Source organism: Sander lucioperca, chromosome 18, assembly GCF_008315115.2.
Source record: "Sander lucioperca isolate FBNREF2018 chromosome 18, SLUC_FBN_1.2, whole genome shotgun sequence".
NCBI classification, from domain to species: Eukaryota; Metazoa; Chordata; class Actinopteri; order Perciformes; family Percidae; genus Sander; species Sander lucioperca.
Window position 1 is genome coordinate 19,966,252 of NC_050190.1, and position 21,797 is coordinate 19,988,048.

At 40.3% G+C, this 21,797-nt stretch overlaps 3 protein-coding genes across 3 annotated transcripts; all 3 read left to right on the forward strand.

Moving 5' to 3' along the window:
• Positions 1 to 3,708: 3,708 nt before the first annotated feature.
• LOC116057704 (B2 bradykinin receptor-like) lies at positions 3,709 to 6,304 on the forward strand. Its single transcript, XM_031310293.2, has 2 exons — positions 3,709 to 3,870; positions 4,742 to 6,304. Exons 1-2 carry the CDS (start codon positions 3,851 to 3,853, stop codon positions 5,781 to 5,783), a joined length of 1,062 nt encoding a protein of 353 aa, XP_031166153.1. The 5' UTR covers positions 3,709 to 3,850; the 3' UTR covers positions 5,784 to 6,304.
• Positions 6,305 to 6,374: 70 nt separating this feature from the next.
• LOC116057705 (B2 bradykinin receptor-like) lies at positions 6,375 to 8,628 on the forward strand. The gene has a single exon (XM_031310294.2). The coding sequence runs from the start codon at positions 7,526 to 7,528 to the stop codon at positions 8,552 to 8,554; it is 1,029 nt and encodes a 342-aa protein (XP_031166154.1). The 5' UTR covers positions 6,375 to 7,525; the 3' UTR covers positions 8,555 to 8,628.
• A 1,338-nt stretch (positions 8,629 to 9,966) lies between these two features.
• On the forward strand, positions 9,967 to 12,574 carry bdkrb1 (bradykinin receptor B1). The gene is made up of 2 exons (XM_031309689.1): positions 9,967 to 10,423; positions 10,878 to 12,574. The coding sequence occupies exons 1-2, from the start codon at positions 10,370 to 10,372 to the stop codon at positions 11,973 to 11,975; spliced, it is 1,152 nt and encodes a 383-aa protein (XP_031165549.1). The 5' UTR covers positions 9,967 to 10,369; the 3' UTR covers positions 11,976 to 12,574.
• The last annotated feature ends 9,223 nt before the right edge of the window (positions 12,575 to 21,797 follow it).

The following is a 21,797-nucleotide window of genomic DNA, read 5'->3' on the forward strand; positions in this document are numbered from 1 at the left end:
AGCCAACAAAATATCATGAGGATGTTTGCTTCAATGTCTGTGTATATTTAGGAGCAACAGGAAGTGGTGAAACTGAAATTCATCATTGCAACATCATTTCAAAAAAGATCACAGTCCTGGTCACACTGTTATCCCGAATTAGTTGACTTTACCAGAAATTCACGTGGAAACCCGTTGCCTTAAACGGTCTAAGTTTTTATACAAGGTGAAACTTAACAGGTCAAGTTGTATTAATAGAGCATTAAGTTGATGTTGTAGACAAATCAAGTTTACATAAGTAATCATTACTAAGATCATTAGTAAAGATTTTATTTTTCTGGAGTCATGTTGTCTAAAATAAGCACGTTAAGCTTTAGTGCGTAACTTTTTTTTAATGAAGGTCCATTACGTTCAAGTCATTGCCAATGAGTTGCTACAAAGCTAATTAAGACTATCAGCTCCACAAAACTCTCTCTATATTTCTCAGTATGTCTATGTTCAGAAACTGGTGTCATCCGGTGACTTTCGCGCGCAGAAAATCAAGTGAAGATAATTACCTCTTCTGAAGAGTCCATTATGTTTTTTAATCTTCCTTGTCCTCCTTGGCTACTAGTGTGGAGGAGGGCGACTTCAATTGCGTAAAATACGGACGCTTGGTCAGGTGCTTTTGGCGTTGTTATTGAAGCTAAAAGTCTCCTTTAGCGTCATATCTAAAAGCTATTGGCGTCACTTTTGACACAGTTAGGTTAAGGAAAAGATTGTGGGTGGGCTTATAAAAGGTATGTTTTGTGACACGCGGGACAGTTGGGTTTAGGAAAAAAAGAAAGCGACAGTTGGGTTTAGGAAATGTGATACGCCGGACACGAACCCCGGTCTCCGGGGTGAAAGTTCTGTGTTGTTTATCGCAGTTAGGTTAAGGAAAATCTCTTGGGTTGGTTTATAAAAGGTATGTTTTTGTGACACACCGGACATGAACCCCGGCCTCTGTGTTGTTTGACCCATCCACTACCCCAACCAACCTCCCTACGCGCTCTGCCCGGTGCGTTCTACACACACGCTGAATGGTGTTTTTTGCATCGTATCTGACGCTGACAGCCACAGCCAAAGCGTCCGTATTTTACGAGTTTGTGGTGAGAACGGTTTGAGGAGGGGTGGGGGTGGTGCGCGATCACAGAAGGATGGTATCATGTGTTGTGTCGACAGTTTTGTTATCATTAATTAGAATTCCTCATGGGGGAGAAAGAAACTACACACTATAGCTTTTAACGTGCAAAGAAACATAACAAATGTTTATTAGGCTACTTAGCACTACTAAAGAAATAATTTGTTCATATAGTATGGTTTTTCCTTTATGAAAATATAACTTTAAGGATGATGAAGTTGTTCCAAAAATAAACAGAAAGGACACACAAGAACATTGTAATTTTCAAATGAATTGCACTGCGTGGAAAGTTTCACTCAGGAAACAGAGTTACTAGTTTTCAACCTGTGTATATGTCACAGAACATTTTCTCACTGCCCAGACCCCATCAGTCCCCACCTGGGTCTCGGTCAAGGTGCAACAATAAATGTAGATAAACATGAACACTAAATCAACCATACAAAACTGAAACCCAGCTAACATACAGTAAATGCACATTAAAGCTATAGTGCATAGTTTCTGTCGCCCCCATGAGGAACTCTAAGTAAAGACAACAACACTGTCGGCACATCCACATGATACAGCCTTCCGTGATTGTGCACCCCACCCCTCCTCCACGCTTTTGCTATTAGCCAAGGACACGGAGGATTAAAAAAATATTATGGACTTTTCAGAAGAGGTAATTATCTTCACTTGAGTTTCTGCGCGGGAAAGTCACCGGACGCCACAGTCTTCTGAACATAGCCATGCTGAGAAATACAGAGAGAGTTTTGTGGAGCTGATAGTCTTAATTAGCTTTGTAGCAACTCATTTGGCAATGGCTTGAATGTAACGGACGTTCATTAATATCAAAAAGTTACGCACTAAAGCATTAACAGAACATTATAAAAACACACTTTAACTAGGACAGAAACCGTTCAGAACATGTTTTTTTTCCCATGAGCCTTTGCCCTGCTTCAGCGCAGAACAGTTCAAATGACCCCGCCCCTCCCATACGGAAACTTTACATCCTTAGTTATCTCTGCTTTACATGATCTGTGCACTGCATAGCTAAGCTAAGATTATTACAAACAACTAATGTGATTTAGTAATGAATATGGTTTTAAACAAAACATGAAAGAATAAGTAGTGACCACTAAAAACTTTAATTACAACTAAATCTGGGTTTACAGTGCATGCATTTACTGCACGGTAATCATATGAGTATGTCACACCAGATTACTTTTCACACATTGAATGCTTTTAAGCCCTTTGTCAATTCTAATCAATGCTAACTTGAAAATGGCCTTTGGTTTAAAGTGCATTCTCCCTATTCAGCTCTTAATGTCTCTCAAATAGCCACGTTGGTCAGCCAAATGATGTCTCTGAGAAAAATGAACATGTCAGTTCTCATAAGAGCTGATAATCACAGGCTTGATGATTAAGCCACCAGTCCATCTTGAGGCATTGTTAGTAATACAAAGAGCAGGAGAGCAAAGTGATGACGAAAGGTGAATTGTAACAGATTTAGACCGTGCAACAAATAACCCTTTCTACCCAAAAATGACACAGCCTACAACAAGAGAAGAGCAGGCAAAAGAGAAGGACATGCGAGCAACACCATCATCAGTCCAATCCTGTGGTTTTGGGTGAGTCAACAAGGAAAGTAAGCATACTCATTCTCACGCCAAACTTGCAACATGCAGGCCCAGGGTCTTAGGTTGTGGAGGCGTTAGGTTGATGGTGGGCCAAGTTTTCAAATGTCTTGCAGAAGCCTGTTTCTCCTTTGAGAGGAACTTGAAAAAATGACTGTATAGAAATACCAACAATGTCAAAGCTGTATATAAGGGTTTCTCTTTAGTGCCTCTTACCATTCAGGCGTAAAAAGAAGAACTTATATTGTGAAATGGTTAAATATGATCCAGGATTCAGTGCTTGCAAATTATTTGCTAATTATTATTTTGTAAAACGGGGACAATTATTTTATCCTCCATCATAATGAACACAAAGGCAAACAGTAGAAATTGTAAGCAAATCACATATCTGTCAGGAATGCGCGCAAGTATTTCATTGGCTTGAACATGTTTGGAGGCGGGTTGTGAATGGTAAGCCATGGTTTCAGGCCCGACTCTGGAAGAGTTATTTACTGTAATAATAATCTTACAACAAACCTAATGCAGTGCAGTAAATTGATTAATTTGTCTCTAATGCACAGCTAGCAGTGCATTATAACATTTAGCGGCTTTCTTTATAGTCCCAGCAAACATCTACTCCATTTTAATGCTGAGGAATTAACATTACTATGCTCAGATGCCAGATGTTTATGTAGTGGGGAATTTGAAATGATTGTGAATACCATTACACCTACAGTGTATTTACACAAAAACAGACGTCACCCACCCACTTTGGAACTTTAACTTCCAGCTCAAACGGCTGCATACTGAAAAATCTTTATCCAATGATAAATCATCAAGCAAATAAACATTGACTATGCCAGATCACAAACATATAGACATGGTGTGTATGGTCTTACTCAGAGAAGGGCAGGGGACAAACAGGAAAGAGAGAGAGAGAGAGAGAGAAGGAGGGAAAGAGAGCATGCAGACTGAAGTCAGCTGGAGTCCTTTTGATTACAGGTTCCTATAAGAGAGCGAGTCAGAGACTAGACACATGAGAGTAAGGGAAGGTTACTGAAGGAGTGTAGTCGGGCATCTGGGTATTTCACATCTGGATATACAGTACTCAGGAGAAATGACTCTTCAACCTTCAAGGTATTTATAGGCTTCATTTGGTTTATGTTATTGTGAAATATGTCACATTAGCATTGATACATTATCTCTTCTTTTACATTGAGAATTGACAACATATGCATTCATTTTGCAGAGCTGGTATCTTCTACTTACAATAATAAAAACAAACACACTGTGAAACATTTGATGTAGAACTACGCTCTTAAATTGCAGCTCTATTGATTGTAATAGATTTTTAATACGTTCAGAAACATTCTCAAATGTGTATCATTTAAAAATAGAGCCTAGTTGACTTTGATGTAATAGTTCAGTGCAAAACAGATTCTCAATTAAGATGATATCGTACAATGTGCAGAGCAAAGTCAAACACCCCCCAGGGAAATTAGGGTGAACAGAGCCAAGCATGTTTCTCATTGTGGTGACCACTATACTACGTGACTTAGACACCATTATAATTGTAATACTTATGGATTTATGGGTGAAGACAGAGCTGCTGGTGGTGCATGCAAAGGTTGCAATGCAGCAATGAGTTCCAATAGCAGTCAGATATACAGTGTTGACAAAGAGTATAGAAGTACCTTAGGTACTTCTATACTCTTTGGTGTGGAGATGGACATTTAAATAGGACGCTCTGTTTTGTTTTGTTCTGCTCAAAGAGCTCATCTTACAATCAGCTGTTTGCAGATGCCCAGTTATTAAAGTCACGGTTCATATATGTTGTTAGGGCAGCTTATGTTATTTTAGTGCAGTACAATGTCCATTGCTGTTCACCTCTTCACCTATAGAAAACATAAAGACAAAGTCATGTGATGACCCTATATAGAAACATTTCCCCAACACTTACTTACTTTAATGTCACTATTTAATTCTCTTTGTTTTGTGTTCTTCACAGCATCCCAGACCTCAGCACCACAGCTTTATACAGAGACCAAAACAACACCAATGGCAGTGATTGTCCTGATTTGTATGACTGGGAGTGGCTCCACACCAGTCAGCCAGTGTATATACTGCTCATCACTGTGCTGGGAATTGTGTTTAATGTGTTTGTCCTGATAGTGTTCTGCTTCCACAAGAAGGCCTGCACCGTGGCTGAAATCTACTTGAGCAACCTGGCTGCTGCTGACCTCGTCCTGGTGTCCTGTTTGCCTTTCTGGGCTGTCTACACATCCAACGGTTTCCATTGGACTTTTGGTCTGTTCCTGTGCAAAGTCGTCAACCTGGGCATTAAGATGAATGCCTACAGTAGCATCTATTTTCTTGTTCTGGTTAGCATAGATCGCTATGTGGCACTGGTGCATACAATGTCCCATGGCAGAATGCGTAGGCCAAAATATGCAAAACTGGGTTGTTTGCTGATGTGGGGTTTCGGCTTGGTCTTGAGCATCCCCGTGCTCATCTTCAGGCAAGTGAGATATTTTCCTGAGTATGGTGTAAATGCATGCTTTCTGGACTACCCAACCCACACTGTAGAGCTGTTTTCTGATGGGATGTTGATTGTTTTTAGCTTCATCATCCCAATTTCGATTATCTCATTCTGCACTGTCAAGATTATTCAGGCTTTGAAGATCCAGGCAATAGAACGATTCAATGCTGTGAAAACAGAACGTAAGGCCACTACGCTGATGCTGACGGTCCTCCTGGCGTTTCTTATCTGCTGGGTGCCATTCCACGTGGTCACCACATTAGATTTGCTCTTACGGGCTGAAGTCCTGGGAGGGTGTCACCTTCTGTCTGTCATAGATATCTGCAATCAGATCTTCACATACTTAGCTTTCTTCAACAGTGTTCTCAACCCCATCCTCTACGTCCTGGTAGGAAAGAACTTCCGGAAAAAAGTGTGTGAACTCTTCAAGCAGTGGAGCATTAGGAAAATAGTGACCTCTGAGTCCTCACGTTCATCAAACCTGTCCTCTACACTGAAGACTTTGGTATAAAATACTGCTTTCAAAACTGTTCCCCTCAAAAAAAGACTTTGCAGAAAGATGACTGCGGTGGACAGGCATTTAATATTCTTGGCAAATGTAGACGATTCCAGTGATAAGCTAAATTCATTATTTGATTTGTAGTGGATGTAATTGTGTAGTAATGGTATCAAATCACCTGTTCTCAAATCAATCAAATCAATAATCTCAGTCTTTGACGTGATGTCTTCTCAAAAAGATAAACTAGCTTTAATTATCTTTAAGAAATGTAGTGATATATGGAGGGCCATACAAGGTTTGACACCACATGCAATGAACTACAGCTGGTCTCTTGTTACAAACATTTGTAAACATCCAGATATTAAATGTACAGGTGGTGTGATCTAAATCAGCCTGGTTGCTGTAAAATAATTTATGTAAATACCTTTTTTTAAATATTCTGCTTGTATTGCTCATAACTCAGATTGTAAATAGTGCCAGTATTTCTTTTTCTCTGTACATAACAGGTCAAATAAAACATGCATGTGGTTTAATGGATGTCTCGATGAATCTTTTTAATGCATTTCAATTTTGACTAGAGCACACAAACTAGAACGTTAGAGAGCCCCAACATTTGCTTGCTAAGTGTTTTCTGGTGTTTCTGACTCATTGTCTGCAGAGTTAAAAACAGGATTGTGTCAGAGAGTTTCCAGTGGTGACACACAAACATGCTCCTTTTTGTTGGCTGTATGGACATCGGTTGTCTCATTTTTACATTTCTCCCCACAACACCATTTGATGGCCCAATGTTTACTCATTGTGGGTTGTGGGCAAGGGTACACCCTTAGTTGTCCCCAAAATTAAGGCATGTCCTGCCAAACAGGAAATCTTTGTTAGGAGTCAGTCTTTACCACCGTTGCCAGAGTTGGAAATTGTTGTGGAACAAAAAACATGCAGGCAGACAAAGTTACCTCAAAGCAATACATGCTAAAAATACAGTTTTTGACCTTGTTTGATGTATTTCTGTTTGCCTTTTTGGATCATGATAGCCTAGGTGCTAAGTTCGATTTTCTAAGTGAAATACAAACTTAAAATATTATATCAAAGTTCAAAGGCAATACAGGATGATGGCATTCTCCTGTCAGTAGCATGCCATGGAAGTTGACAGCATGTCTCCTAGTAAAGCCGGCCCTCAAATGTCTGTCTGCCATGAGAAATGTCTTGCCAGAGGTCTGAAGCTTAGAAGCTTTCTGAAAAATCAGAAAGCAAACCAGCTGCAGTATCATCCTAGTTTATATTTCCTTACACAAAAAGTGAGCAGCATTCAGTTGGACTTTTTTATTGAATTTTTATTGTGTGTATGTAATCATACTGTATGTGTTTGTAAGTCCATGCAGGTATGAATGTGTAGCCTGGGTTAAGTGTGTGGCCTGGGTTATTTTTAATCACAGACATATTCCATACAGTATCTGTTGCTAAGACTCCTCTCTTTGACGCTGGCATGTGCGTGCTGTGTGCTCTGACTGATAAAACAACATTAAATCACTAACACTCCATTAAATCATTAACACTCCATTAAATCATTTATCCCTTTTCACTTTAAAACTCAAATCATGACGTGAAGGTAGTGACACAGACATTGAACCTGTGTTGACATAGTTAAAAGGTTTTACTGGTATATGTAGCCTACCTACTAGTTTTGAACACACCCTGGTTTTTCTAACTCTAAAATCGCTGTTACTGTGAAACAGCTTTCACAGTGATCCACATTACTTATGGAGAGTGCCGCAAGAGCTGAGCTTGTCTGCAACCACACAGATGCATGGGACTGGGTTTATACCATGCAGCCTGCCTACATGTCCATTATCTGCCTTCTTGGAGTGATTGGCAACTCCTTCGTGCTTTGTGTGTTCTGTCTCCAGAAGCGCCGCAGCTCTGTGGCCGACATCTACCTGAGCAACCTGGCAGCAGCTGATCTCCTCATGGTTTCTTGCCTGCCGTTCTGGGTAGCAACCATTATCAACAAGTTCCACTGGAGGTTTGGGCAGCCCATGTGCCAGCTTATCAACATTGTCATTGGGATGAATTATTATTGCAGTGTGCTGTTCCTTACGCTTGTGAGCGTGGACAGATACCTGGCCCTTACTAGACCCCTAAACCAGGGGCGGGAGAGACGGGCCTTCTGGGCACGTGGGATTTGCTTCAGTATCTGGGTTGCTGGGGTCTTGCTCAGCTTCCCTGCTATCCTCTTCCGCTCCGTCCAGTTCTTCCCTGATCTGGGAATTGACGCATGCTACCTAGCATATCCGCATGAAGGCTGGAGACTGCGCTACAACATGACTGTCAGCACAGTAGGCTTCCTTATCCCTGTTCCCATTATGTCCTTCTGTAGTTACCACATCACTAAAGCTATTTGGAGTAGCCCAAAGGTGAGAAATGGCAGCATAGGCAGTGTGGAAAGAAAGGCGGCGTACCTTGTTCTCGTTGTTCTGGCTGTGTTCATTCTCTGCTGGCTGCCCTACCAGGTTCTGATCTTCATGGACACCTTGGATTATTATGGAGTCGTCACTGGATGTACTTGGGCGTACGTGTTGGACATTGGAAACCAGTTGGCTACCTACCTTGGCTATAGTAACAGCTCATTGAATCCTTTCCTGTACGTGATTGTGGGGAAGCATTTTAAGCTGAGGGCAAGGGAAGTGTTTAGGTTAGTGCTGTACAGAAGGAATAGGCAATGGGGGGGGTCCGGTCTTTCGAATGCCAATCGCAACTCAACTAAACAAACTGAGAGTACTAAAATCTAAATCTACCTACACACAGAGACAAAACAGTTGTTAAATAAAACTGTTTATTTTACATCCAAATAGTGTATTTTATATAGACTTGAGACTATAGACTAGACTTTCTCCCTGTTTCCAGTCTTTATGCTAAGCTAAACTAACCAGCTTCATATTTACCATAAAGACATGAGAGTGGTATCAGTCTTCTGTAAGTGATCGTTTGTAATGTAAAATAATTTTAGACTTTCTGTATTCAGATTTTTCTTATGATATTTTTGGGAAGAATTGTAGTGACTGTGTTGTTTGTCAATGTTGAACTTGATGTCATATGATTATGATTTTTGTGTAGTTTCCTTTCAGAGCAGTTCCTCTTCTGTTCTCGCTAAACAAAGGCAAAAGATTAATTTGGGGGGCTGCATTTTCTATTTCTATAGCAACTATCAGGAAGCAGAGGGTTTTTTTCTAAGACAAAGTTTGTTTCCTGTTGAGACTGGCTCTTACTTCAACTGATAACACAAAATATTTGAAGTGATGAATCCATCATATTTGTGTATTAGCCTGCCACTGTACTGTACTGTATGTGATGAGTGAAATATAACTTATAAGCTTCTGCACTATCAACTAATAAAAAATATATCAACCACAGAGCATTTAAATTCCATAACACAAAGTGTCCTCTAGGGATTTATAAAAAATAATTTGAAGGTTTTTCAAGATTTTAACATTTTTCAAGTTTGTGTTGAGTGTTTCTTATCTTTAATAAAATATATATTCGAAGCATGGAGTGTCTTTGTTTGACAAAAAAGTATTGTTTCTACAAGGATAGGATTACACATAGGGGAAAGAATGAAAAGGGATATAGATTAATCAGTTTGTATTATTTAGACAAACCTGTATTAACTATAGATAAAAAGTATAATGTTCATAAAGGAAAAAACAAATCATTACAGATATGGTACCACATCAACAAACCATAAGAGGTACTACAGACTGTAACAAGAAATAATCCTGTTAATTGGTTAAATCAGATGGATGGCTACTACATTTCTATCAACTGCAGGTAATCTTCTCTTTGGCCTTGAGGAATGTGAGACGTCCCCTGAAAAACGACCCCATCAGTCATTTGTTCAAGCACCACAAAGTATGGTATAAGAGTGTGAAACTCCTCATAGGGAGGCAGTTTAGGGAGGTGGATGGGTGAACCATAGACTTTCACCCAGGAGACTGGGGTTTGTGTCTGGGGTTTGTTTTTTTTACTTTACGGAACAAACGGAACTACGTCACATGAGTAACTAGTGTACAAAACAAGTGTAGAAACATAACAAATGTACTGATTTTAAACCAAACCACAATCCTTTTGTAAACTCAACTGAGTACTTTTGTTAGAAAAAGCCTAGCCTAGTTTTTCAACGTTTCACAATGTTAACGATGTGTTTAAAATAAAAAATCACGACTGTTACGGTTATGTTTAGATATGAGGATGGAAAACGCTCCCGTGGGTTTTATTTTCTGCCACAGCTAGCGCTAATTTATGTAATGCTCTTATGGGTCGTATAAGAGGGTAGCAATAATATGTCTATATGGTCGTATGGTTTGTGAGGAATGTTATTATATAAAGCAATGCTATCTTTCATAATCGTTTCTTAATAGAAAGTTTAACACACTTTCCAACACATTTACTACTGCAGTTCCAGCTTTTCTCTAATATGTGCATGGAAAATGTTTTGACTCTCTGATAAACAAGTTGAAATATTGAACTCCTTGGCGAAGGGTGTGGAAGAATCCAACTATAAACAAAAATGCTCGTAGCAGATCTCTCCACTGACTCAGTGTACACACATGAGCCCTGTTCCAGACGTGTCTTTTCTCAGGAGCATTTTCATGAAACGTACGGTAAGAACTTTTCATGCATTGTCTTATTCTTTGTTTTGAGCATCACAGTATGTTTACTTTTAAAATACTAGTTAGGTGCAACAGTCTTAATACTCAGCTTGACAGAAATAATGTAATCAGTTGTTCAGCCATTTTGATAGCAGGACATGATTTAAGGTACTACAATATAACAAATTTTGAAAGTCTTGTTCAACTAAAGGGAAGTTAATCAACTTGTTAATGTGTGGCTGCTTGTTTTCCTCGGCTCTAAAGCTGCCTAACTGTGAATAAACATGTCATCATAGGCAAATTTCTACAATCTATTTTACAACATGTTTTATTTGTTTTATTTTGTTAAAACTGAATATTATAATCCTAATATTTTTTTAATCTCTGATGCAGTAGTAACATAGCATCAGTTAAATTAAATAACAGTATTTTACTAATGAGTTATGTATAATTATTTTGTTCCTAGCCCATGGAGGCAATGACACTATCTGTGGCAACACTGTGGTCTGAAAACAGCAGTGCGTCCCTGCCATCCGGTCCAACAGAGGATCCGACCTCGGCAGAATGGGAGCTCGTCCACACCATCATACCCCCGTACATCTTCACCTTATCCCTGTTAGGCCTTCTGTTTAACAGCTTTGTCCTGGGGGTGTTCTTTGCCCACAAGGATCGCCTGACTGTAGCGGAGATCTACCTGAGCAACCTGGCGCTGGCTGACTTTATTCTCCTGTGTGGCCTCCCCTTCTGGGCGATGAACATCCTCAACAACTTCAACTGGCCGTACGGAGATGCCTTATGCAAACTGGTCAACTCCATCAGCATCATCAATTTCTACACCAGCATCCAAACCCTGGTCATGATTAGTGTTGACCGCTACCTGGCACTTGTGAAGACCATGAAGGCCAGGTGGCTGAGACGGACACTCTTTGCCAAGGTGATCTGCTCCATCCTGTGGATATCAGCGGTCGTACTGAGCATGCCAACCATTGTTCACAGAAAGGTGAAGTTTATCAAGGAGCTCGAGACAATGTCCTGTATACTGGATTATAGCCATGACAGCTCTTGGAAGTTGGCCCATCAGTTTCTGATAAATGTTGTAGGCTTTGTACTCCCTGTTCTGGTCATTGTTTTCAGCAGTGGGAACATAATCAAGGCTTTAGTCCAGAGAAGGGAGAGTGTAGCTTATCATGACACTAATAACGCAAAGGCCACAGTACTGGTGTATGCTGTCACACTACTTTTCTTACTGTGCTGGGGTCCCTTCCAGGTCTTTACCTTCCTCGACACACTCTGTGATCTCCACGTGCTGGATGAGAAGCTGTGGTCCCACACTCTCGATATAGGAGGCCAGGTTTCAGTGTATCTGGCCTTTCTCAATAGTGCTCTGAACCCAATGCTGTATGTCTTCTCAGGGCAGTACTTTAGGAGGAAGGTTAGCTCCATCTACAGGAGGACTAGATGTCGCAGAGAATCAGATATGACCACATATCAACGCTCTGTTGTGTCCACTTACATTAACAGAACGGAGCAAATTAAGACTGTGGTAATTTTTAATGCAGGCTGAGATGTGACTCTTCATGACATCATCCACTTCCTTTGCTGCTTTTGGAAAATGCAATGCAATATACAGGATATGAGTCTCGAGGTTCTCATTTAATTTCATGAGACTTAACATAATATGTATGTAATGCTGTTAAATGGTTTAAAACCACTAACAAAGGATGTATTTGCAGATATAATGGGCACAGCCATAGTTAATGGCTGTAATATGTAGAAGAAATGGAAGCAGATTATATGTTTACAATCTCCATAAAGACATGCAGTATGTATTTGAATTTGTTTTATTTAACTGACTCCAAAAAGCAGTTTAAATCTGCAGGCTACCAGGAGATAAAGGACACTTAACTTTGTATACATTACCTGTACATTCATAATTCCCCTTGCACAGTATGTCTTGACATGTAAACTTAAAATGTTTTTAGTAGTGACATACACAATTTGCAAGTTTCTCTTTAGTATGAACACTTGTTACTTTAAGCTGTTTTTGTGTACGGTATTACTGGACTAATTTGTGTAATAAACTCAACTGAACAACTGAAGTACTATAATAATAATGAGAAGTGAATGCAAAGCATGAATGCAAGACATGATCTAAGACATAACCTGTTGGAAACTCGTTATGGAAAGTTTTTTCCCAAAAACTTTGTTGAGTAAAAGCTGGGTTAAATGGATCCAACTTGATACATTTACCTTCCCACATTATTGCAGTTAAGTATCATGTTATGTTCTTTTGAGTATTGCCGTTTTTAAACCTTCGATTGCAAACATTAGGCTATGTAATAAAAATCAACCAGGTTTTCTTTAAGCATCTAAGTGGGGAACTGCATCCTTTTCTCTTTGCATGATACGTTTTGCATACGATTTAATTAGCTCTCAATGAACGAGCATGTGAGTTTTACGGCAGCTGAAAATGTTGTCTTTGTTGACCTCCAGTGGTTTAACCTTTCTGCACAGATGTACTTAAGGGTGTGTCAATACACTATGACATCACTGTTGGGTGTGGCTACAGCTGCAACAGAGCATCAACCACACAGAGCAGCTTCTAACCACATGCAACCAACATATTAACAACTTGGACACATGGGTATAGGGATAGGCCTGTGATATCATTGCTCATCAGTGTTGGGCAAGTTACTTCCAAAATGTAATACATTATAGATTACTAGTTACTGTCATTTGAGAGTAATTAGTTATATTACAATATTACTGTCTCTGAATTGTAATGCATTACACTACTTTTGCATTACTTTTGAGTTACTTTCACCAAAATAACAGGGGAAGTTTGATTTGGCAGCTAGCTTGTGAATTTCACCACCGGATCAATGAAGTCTCGTCTTTATCCACTTTAATACATCATAGATTATTCATATTTTGTATAATTAATATAAATATGCAAAGTAACTAAAGCTATACAAAATAGATAAGTAAAACATATAATAGGCAAGTAGGAGAAAATGAAAATACTCAAAAGTATGGCATTGTTGTAAAATGTTTGTTTATAGCACTTCAATAAGAAATTCATGTTGTTTAGGTTAAAACACTCTAAAGGAAATGTTCAATTATAGTGTGATTAAAACTCACTATTAACATTATTTACAGTACTTGATTTACAGCTGATTTGTGAAAAGGTAGCCTACACAACCTCATTTAACAGTAATTTAGTTTTACTGCGAACCGTCACAGGAAGTGCTTTTATTTTGAAGTAGGCTACACGGAAGTTGTCTGTTGTGTAGCCTACTCTTGCTAGCTTACTGAGATGCAACATGTCCACTTTCTTGTTTGTAAAACTGCAACATATTGAACAGTAAATGGTCACAGTAAAAGACAAGCGTTTTTGGTCGTCATTCGAAGCCATTCCACTACAGGCATAGTTACTCTCCACGGCTGATAAAAATGCAATGATATTTACGTGTAGCAAGCCTCAACATTAATTCCCGACATGTTTATATCTGTCAGCCGCTGACGTACCGTCACGTTGGGACTCTGTCGACCGTACTGTTGGGACATACATGCTGTCCGTACCGTCTCTGGTTCTGACCACGGGAACAGAAACAGGACAGCTCACTTCAACGCAGCGTAATAACTCCTGAAAATAATATCCATCTCGCAAATGTATTTGTCTCTGCAGTCATCTCAACCATCGAATACAGCGACAGGAAAATAATACGGCTTTTTTTTTTTTCCTGTGAAGAAATGTGTTGCGGTGTTGGTGAATTCTTAAAAAAACCAATGCACCACTAAATGTTGCGTTAAAATGCGTTGTAACTCGCGTTACTGAGATTGTAACGAGTATAATATTACCGAAATTTAATTAGTAATGAGTTATATTACTGCGTTACAGCAAAAAGGAATACATTACTGTAATTGCGTTACTTTTGTAACGCGTTACTCCCAACACTGTTGCTCATTGCCAAACCCCTCCCGAAACAATGTCTGTCATAGTCATAGTTTAACAACTGTAACGAGGAATGTTTTGAAATCAAGTCAAGCTTGAAGTACATTTAGTAACCTAGCATTAATTAAATAAGACATCCAGTAAAAGTGATCTGCCAGTATGATTTGGCAGTTGATGAATGCAGCTTTTTCCTGCTCTACTTTTTTTACTTGAGACAAAGTTGTCAAGCTGGTTTGTTAGTCCTCTAAAAAGTACTAAGTAAGTAAAGTACTACTACTATGAAACATAATCCTCACCTTTGTGGTGCTTGTTCAAACATGTCTTTCTATAGCAAGTATCCATGGATTATTAAGGCAAGGGTGCTGACTTCCTCCTGCAACATGCACATTTTAGCATGGAGATTCCAACCAACTCATCAAATTAAAGTGAAATTGCTTGCTAGCTACAGTCGATAAAATCTGCCAGCAGCAATTTATATTTGAGTGTAAATAAGAAACCTGCTTTTACCTCTGTCTGAAAGCAAGGACAGTATTTACTACTAATTTCAATTGGCACCATCTGCCACCATTGTACAGGATGACAAGAATGGAAAGTTTTGATAGGTGTAGCAAAGGGTCAGCGGCTAATATGTTTGCAGACCCAGACCCCCAGAGGATACTCATGATTTTGGTGATTCCCTGATGTTTAATAAAGCTCCGCCATGCGGCATGCATGCATTGACATTTATAAAAAGATATTAGATATCTTAGATATTTTTGTGTAACCATCAGCCATTTGGTCTGTTGCTGCAACTTGACATCCATTTCCAGAGGCCTATTATGAAAATCTAATAACATAAACAATCACAGTAAATTACTGTGAAGCTTTGTTTTGATCTGGTTTAATCGTGTTTATGCCCATGGATTGTTGTGATAATACCATTTCCCTAGCATGCTACGCCTTTCATTCCAGATTCTTAGAAAAGTGAATTTTGCAGAGGGAAGGTCTATGTTTTGCCCTGCACTTGTACTGTATTGTATTTGTGTAAATGTATTTATTTCAGTGTTTTGTCAGCACAGAATAATTTCAACTGGATATAGCCATATGCATCACCTCGCCGTTCTCATTTGGCATGACACTAACTCCCTCTGGATTTTGTGCCACGGTCAGATTGACGAGAAAGAGGAAGCAGGTGAAAGGTTGGAGAGGAAATAGCGTGGGTGGCCGTTGCAAGTCGCTGACGTTTTCTTGCCTCTACCTAACATCAGAATTCCACAAATTGAAAATGATTAAGGGATTCATGGTTTATGGATACTTTTTTACAGCAGGCATTTTGACTCATCCTAGCAGGAAAACAACAGGTGTTAACATTAACAATAGCCCTTTTTTATCAGCTCAATGTGAAATTTGAAGAAAATAAAATTGCTAATCTGATATAGGCCTATTTGGGAATCAATATGATGACAAAAATAATAAAACCATCAGAAGAGCAAGATCCGTAGAAGCTTACCAACGTCAGCCACAGGTATTGTTTTTATTTTGTCCAGGTTGTCATTGTTATATCTATAATTCAATTCAATTCAATTCAATTTTATTTATAGTATCAAATCATAACAAGAGTCATCTCGAGACACTTTACAGATAGAGTAGTTCTAGACCACACTCTATAATTTACAAAGCACCAACAATTCCAGTAATTCCCCCAAGAGCAAGCATTAGCATTGGCTAATGCGACAGTGGCGAGGAAAAACTCCCTTTTAGGAAGAAACCTCGGCAGACCCAGGCTCTTGGTAGGCGGTGTCTGACGGTGCCGGTTGGGGATGTGATGAACAATGGCAATAACAGTCACAATAAAGATAATGGAACAGTGACTACAAATGGTAGTCGTAGTAGTTCATGTCATAGCAGGGCACTGCAGGGCGTTACAGGATGTGGCGTGGCACACCAGAGCATGGGTGGACGTAGCAGGACGCAGCAGGACGCAGCCGGACACTGCAGGGCATCGCAGAGCGTAGGACCACAGTGACAGCTGCAACCAAGATCTTGGTGCCACCCTAATCCAAGGGAATATTCTGGGCGAAAAAAGAAACATAAGGACTCCAGGGAGTAAACTCCCCAGAGCTAGGTTAGTAACAAGCATTTCTGGGACAAGGATGCACACAAATGGAAAAAAATAGAAAGAGAGAGGAGAGAGCAGCTCAGTGTGTCACAGGAAGGAAGGAACTTCCCCGGCAGTCTAGAATTATAACAGCATAACTAAGAGAGACAGGTTAAGGAGAGGAGCCTGGTCGGCCTAGAACTCTCCCCAACCGGATCGGGCTGTACTGGCCTGCCTCCCTCTACTTTTATTGTATTATTGTTTATATGGTAGATGAATCTAACGACTATGAAGAGAAGCAGGTGGGCCGGGTAAGGCAGACGCTGCAACTCCTCACTCCCTAACTATAAGTTTTATCAAAGAGGAGGTTGAAGGCTGAAGGCTCTGGCTCCCATTCTACTTTTAGAGACTCTAGGAACCACAAGTAGCTCTGAATTCTGGGCGCGTAGTGCTCTAGTGGGACAATAAGGTACTAAGAGCTCTTCTAGATATGATGGTGCTTGACCATTTAGAGCTTTGTAGGTCAGGAGAAGGATTTTAAATTCAATCCTGGATTTTACAGGAAGCCAATGCAGAGAAGCTAATACAGGAGAAATATGATCTCTTTTCTTAGTTCTTGTCAGAACACGTGCTGCAGCATTCTGGATCAGCTGGAGAGTCTTAAGGGACTTATTTGAGCAACCTGATAGTAAGGAATTACAGTAGTCCAGCCTGGAAGTAATGAATGCATGGACTAGTTTTTCAGCATCGTTTTGCGACAGGATGTTCCTAATTTTGGCAATGTTACGAAGATGAAAAAAGGCTGTTCTTGAGGTTTGTTTTAGATGGGCGTTAAAGGATATATCCTGATCAAAAATAACTGACAGTAGTGCTGGAGGCCAGGGCAATGCCATTCAGGGTTGCTATATCTTTAGATAATGAAGTTCGGAGGTGTTTGGGGGCCCAACACAATAACAGTTTTGTATGAGTTTAACATCAGAAAATTGTAGGTCATCCAGGTTTTTATATCTTTAATGCACACTTGAAGTTTAGCTAACTGACTGGTTTCGTCTGGCTTGATTGACAAGTATAATTGGGTGTCACCTGCATAGCAGTGAAAGTTAATTGAGTGTTTCCTGATAATATTGCCTAGAGGAAGCATATATAAGGAGAATAGAATTGGTCCAAGCACTGAGCCTTGAGGAACGCCATGGCTAACTTTAGCGTACCTGGAGGATTTATCGTTACTATTAACAAATTGAGATTGATCAGGGAAATAGGACCAGCCGTCGTCACGGAAGACGATTGCTACCGCGCGGCGAAAGCTTCTGAGGGATGCGGTAGTCAGACGGTCCGGTGGCCTACACTGCCTGGATCGGCCAAATGACAACGTTCCTCAAAAACAATCCCGACACCCGAACGGTAAGCAATCTTCCTCTTCTTTTCCCTGCCCATCTGAAACCGACACTGACTGTTTTGCTCCCGTCACCGGCTGTCCACACCCCCCCACTCCTCGTCCGCTCTTCCCCCTAACCACAGTAATTATTGGGGACTCCATCACTAGAGACCTACGGTTTCATAATGCTGTCACACACTGTTTTCCCGGAGCCAAAGTTGCAGACATCCTGGCTAAAGTTATGGACCTGATACCCTCATTTCCGACCTCTATCAAACGCATCGTGGTCCATTGTGGACATAACGACATGTCCACTCGGATTCAGGAGTGTGAGCGCACAAGGCGAGACTTTACCACTCTCATTGAGGCTTTAAAAAGCACTGGGAAGTCAGTTTTTATTTCGGGCCCACTTCCATCTCTAGGTCGCGGATCATGCCTCTTTAGTAGACTACTCTCCCTTAACACCTAGCTCCAGCTCACATGCAGCATTCACAAGATAGGTTTTATTGACAACTTCAATCTGTTTTGGGAACGTGGCTCCCTGTTCAGCAGGGATGGGATTCATCCCAATACACGCGGAAGCCAGATGCTACGTGGAAATTTGCACCACGCCCTGCATACCCAGACCTCTGATTGACTGTTTACATCCCGTAAACACTCCCACAAGCACACTGACCAGACACACTCTCCCAAAGTCAATAATCAGAGATACAGCGCTACACGCCCCTCTGTGCTCCCTTCAGAGCAATCACCCATTCATAATCCCATAACCACCTTGTCTGTCCCCCGACTGAGACCGTTTAAACAAAACACTAACAAAAGAGGTGCTATACTAAACAACCTAATTGGAATTAAAACAACCACTGCAACGATAGAACAGAATAGGAAAATCAAATGTGGACTATTAAATATTAGATCTCTGTCATCGAAAGCATTATTGGTAAACGAATTGATATCAGATAACCACATTGATTTATTCTGCCTCACCGAAACCTGGCTGGGCCATGACGAATATGTTAGTTTAAACGAAGCCACTCCTCCCAGTCATAATAATACCCAAATTCCACGAGGCTCAGGCCGAGGAGGGGGAGTTGCAGCCATATTTGACTCGAGCCTGTTAATTAATCCTAAACCTAAACTAAATTATAACTCGTTTGAAAGCCTTGTTCTTAATCTTCAACACCCAACATGGAAAACAGTACAGCCAATTATATTCGTTGTTGTTTACCGAGTACCAGGTCCATATTCTGAGTTTTTATCTGAATTCTCAGAGTTTTTATCATGCGTAGTCCTTCAATCAGACAAAGTACTTATTGTAGGTGATTTTAATATCCATGTGGACGTAATAGCCTTAGTACTGCTTTCAATTCACTGCTAGATTCTATTGGTTTCAGTCAGAGGGTGCATAAGGCCACGCACTGTTTTAACCACACCCTCGACCTTGTGCTAGAATATGGCATCAAAATTGACGATTTAATAGTATTTCCGCAGAATCCTTTATTATCAGACCATTTTTTAATAACTTTCGAATTCCTACTACCAGACTATACGAAATTAAATAAAAGTTTCTACACTAGATGCTTATCTGACAGTGCTATAGCTAAATTTAAGGAAGATATTCCAACAGCACTTAACTCAATGTCATGCCTTAATATAACAGAGGACCGTTATGTTAACTTTAGTCCCTCCCAACTTGATAACTTTGTAGACGCTGCTACGGCCTGCCTACGGACTACTTTAGACTTGGTTGCTCCTATCAAAAAGAAGATGATGAAGGAAAGGAAACTAGCACCTTGGTATAACTCCCAAACTCGCAAATTAAAACAAATCTCACAAAAACTTGAAAGTAAATGGCGTTCCACCAAACTGGAAGAATCTCGTGTGGATTGGCAAGATAGTCTAAAAAATTATAGGAGGGCCCTCAGAAATGCCAGATCAGACTACTACTCAATACTAATAGAAGAAAATAAGAACAACCCAAGGTTTCTTTTCAGCACTGTAGCCAGGCTGACAAAGAGTCATAGCTCTGTTGAGCCATCTATTCCTATAGCTCTGAGCAGTGATGACTTCATGACCTTTTTTAATGATAAAATTATAACAATTAGAGAAACAATTCATCACCTTCTGCCCACAGCTTCTAACGACTCACCATTGGGCGCAGGAGGGCTAGAGAGAACGATAAGACCTGATACTTATTTAAACGGCTTTTATCCTTTAGACCTCCAACAATTAATGTTAAGGGTCTCTTCAGCTAAGCCAACTACCTGTCTCTTAGACCCCATTCCAACGAGGCTACTTAAAGAAGCACTACCCGTGGTCAATACCACATTACTAGATACGATCAATATGTCCTTATTAACGGGTCACGTACCGCAGTCTTTTAAAGTAGCTGTGATAAAACCTATTCTGAAAAAACCCACCCTCGACCCTGAGGTCTTAGCCAACTATAGACCTATATCTAACCTCCCGTTTCTCTCCAAAATCCTTGAGAAGGTAGTCGCTAATCAATTGTGTGATTTTCTGCATAGAAATAGTCTATTTGAAGACTTTCAGTCAGGATTTAGAATGCATCATAGCACAGAGACGGCACTGGTGAAAATCACTAATGACCTAACTGCTGCTGACAAAGGACTTGTCTCCATACTTGTCTTATTAGATCTTAGTGCTGCATTCGACACTATTGACCATACCATCCTCTTACAGAGACTGGAACATTTAGTTGGCATTAAAGGAATCACACTAAGCTGGTTTAAGTCCTATTTTTCTGAGCGATCCCAATTTGTTAATATTAACGATAAACCATCCAAATACGCTAAAGTTAGCCATGGCGTTCCTCAAGGCTCAGTGCTTGGACCAATTCTATTCTCTTTATATATGCTTCCTCTAGGCAATATTATTAGGAAACACTCAATTAACTTTCACTGTTACGCAGACGACACCCAATTATATCTGTCAATTAAGCCAGACGAAAGCGGTCAGTTAGCTAAACTTCAAGCGTGCATTAAAGATATAAAATCCTGGATGACCCACAATTTTCTGATGTTAAACTCAAACAAAACGGAAGTTATTGTGCTGGGACCCAAGCACCACCGAACTTCATTATCTAAAGATATAGCTACCCTAGATGGTATTGCCTTGGCCTCCAGCACTACTGTCAGAAATCTAGGAATCATTTTTGACCAGGATCTATCCTTTAACGCCCACTTAAAACAAACCTCAAGAACAGCCTTTTTCCATCTTCGTAACATTGCCAAAATCAGGAACATCCTCTCGCAAAACGATGCTGAAAAACTAGTCCATGCATTCGTTACCTCCTGGCTGGACTACTGTAATTCTTTACCATCAGGCTGCTCAAATAAGTCCCTCAAGACCCTCCAGCTGATCCAGAATGCTGCAGCACGTGTTCTGACAAGAACTAAGAAAAGAGATCACATTTCTCCTGTATTAGCTTCTCTGCATTGGCTTCCTGTAAAATCCAGGATTGGATTTAAAATCCTTCTCCTGACCTACAAAGCACTAAATGGTCAAGCACCATCATACATAGAAGAGCTCTTAGTACCTTATTGTCCCACTAGAGCACTGCGCTCCCAGAACTCAGAGCTACTTGTGGTTCCTAGAGTCTCTAAAAGTAGAATGGGAGCCAGAGCCTTCAGCTACCAGGCTCCTCTCCTATGGAACCAGCTCCCAACTTGGGTTCGGGGGGCTGACACCGTCGCCACATTTAAGAATAAACTGAAAACCATCATCTTTGATAAAGCTTATAGTTAGGGAGTGAGTAGTTGCAGCATAGTAGAGTAGAGGGAGGCAGGAAGTGCAAGCCCGTTCCGGCAGGGGAGAGTACGAGCCCGGTCCAGGGCCCCTCTCTTTAGCCTGCCTCTCTTAGTTATGTTATTATAACTCTAGACTGCTGTGGGAAGCTCCTTCCAAGGACACAATGAGCCGCTCCCTCTTCTCTCTTTTCACTTGTCTCCTTTTGTGT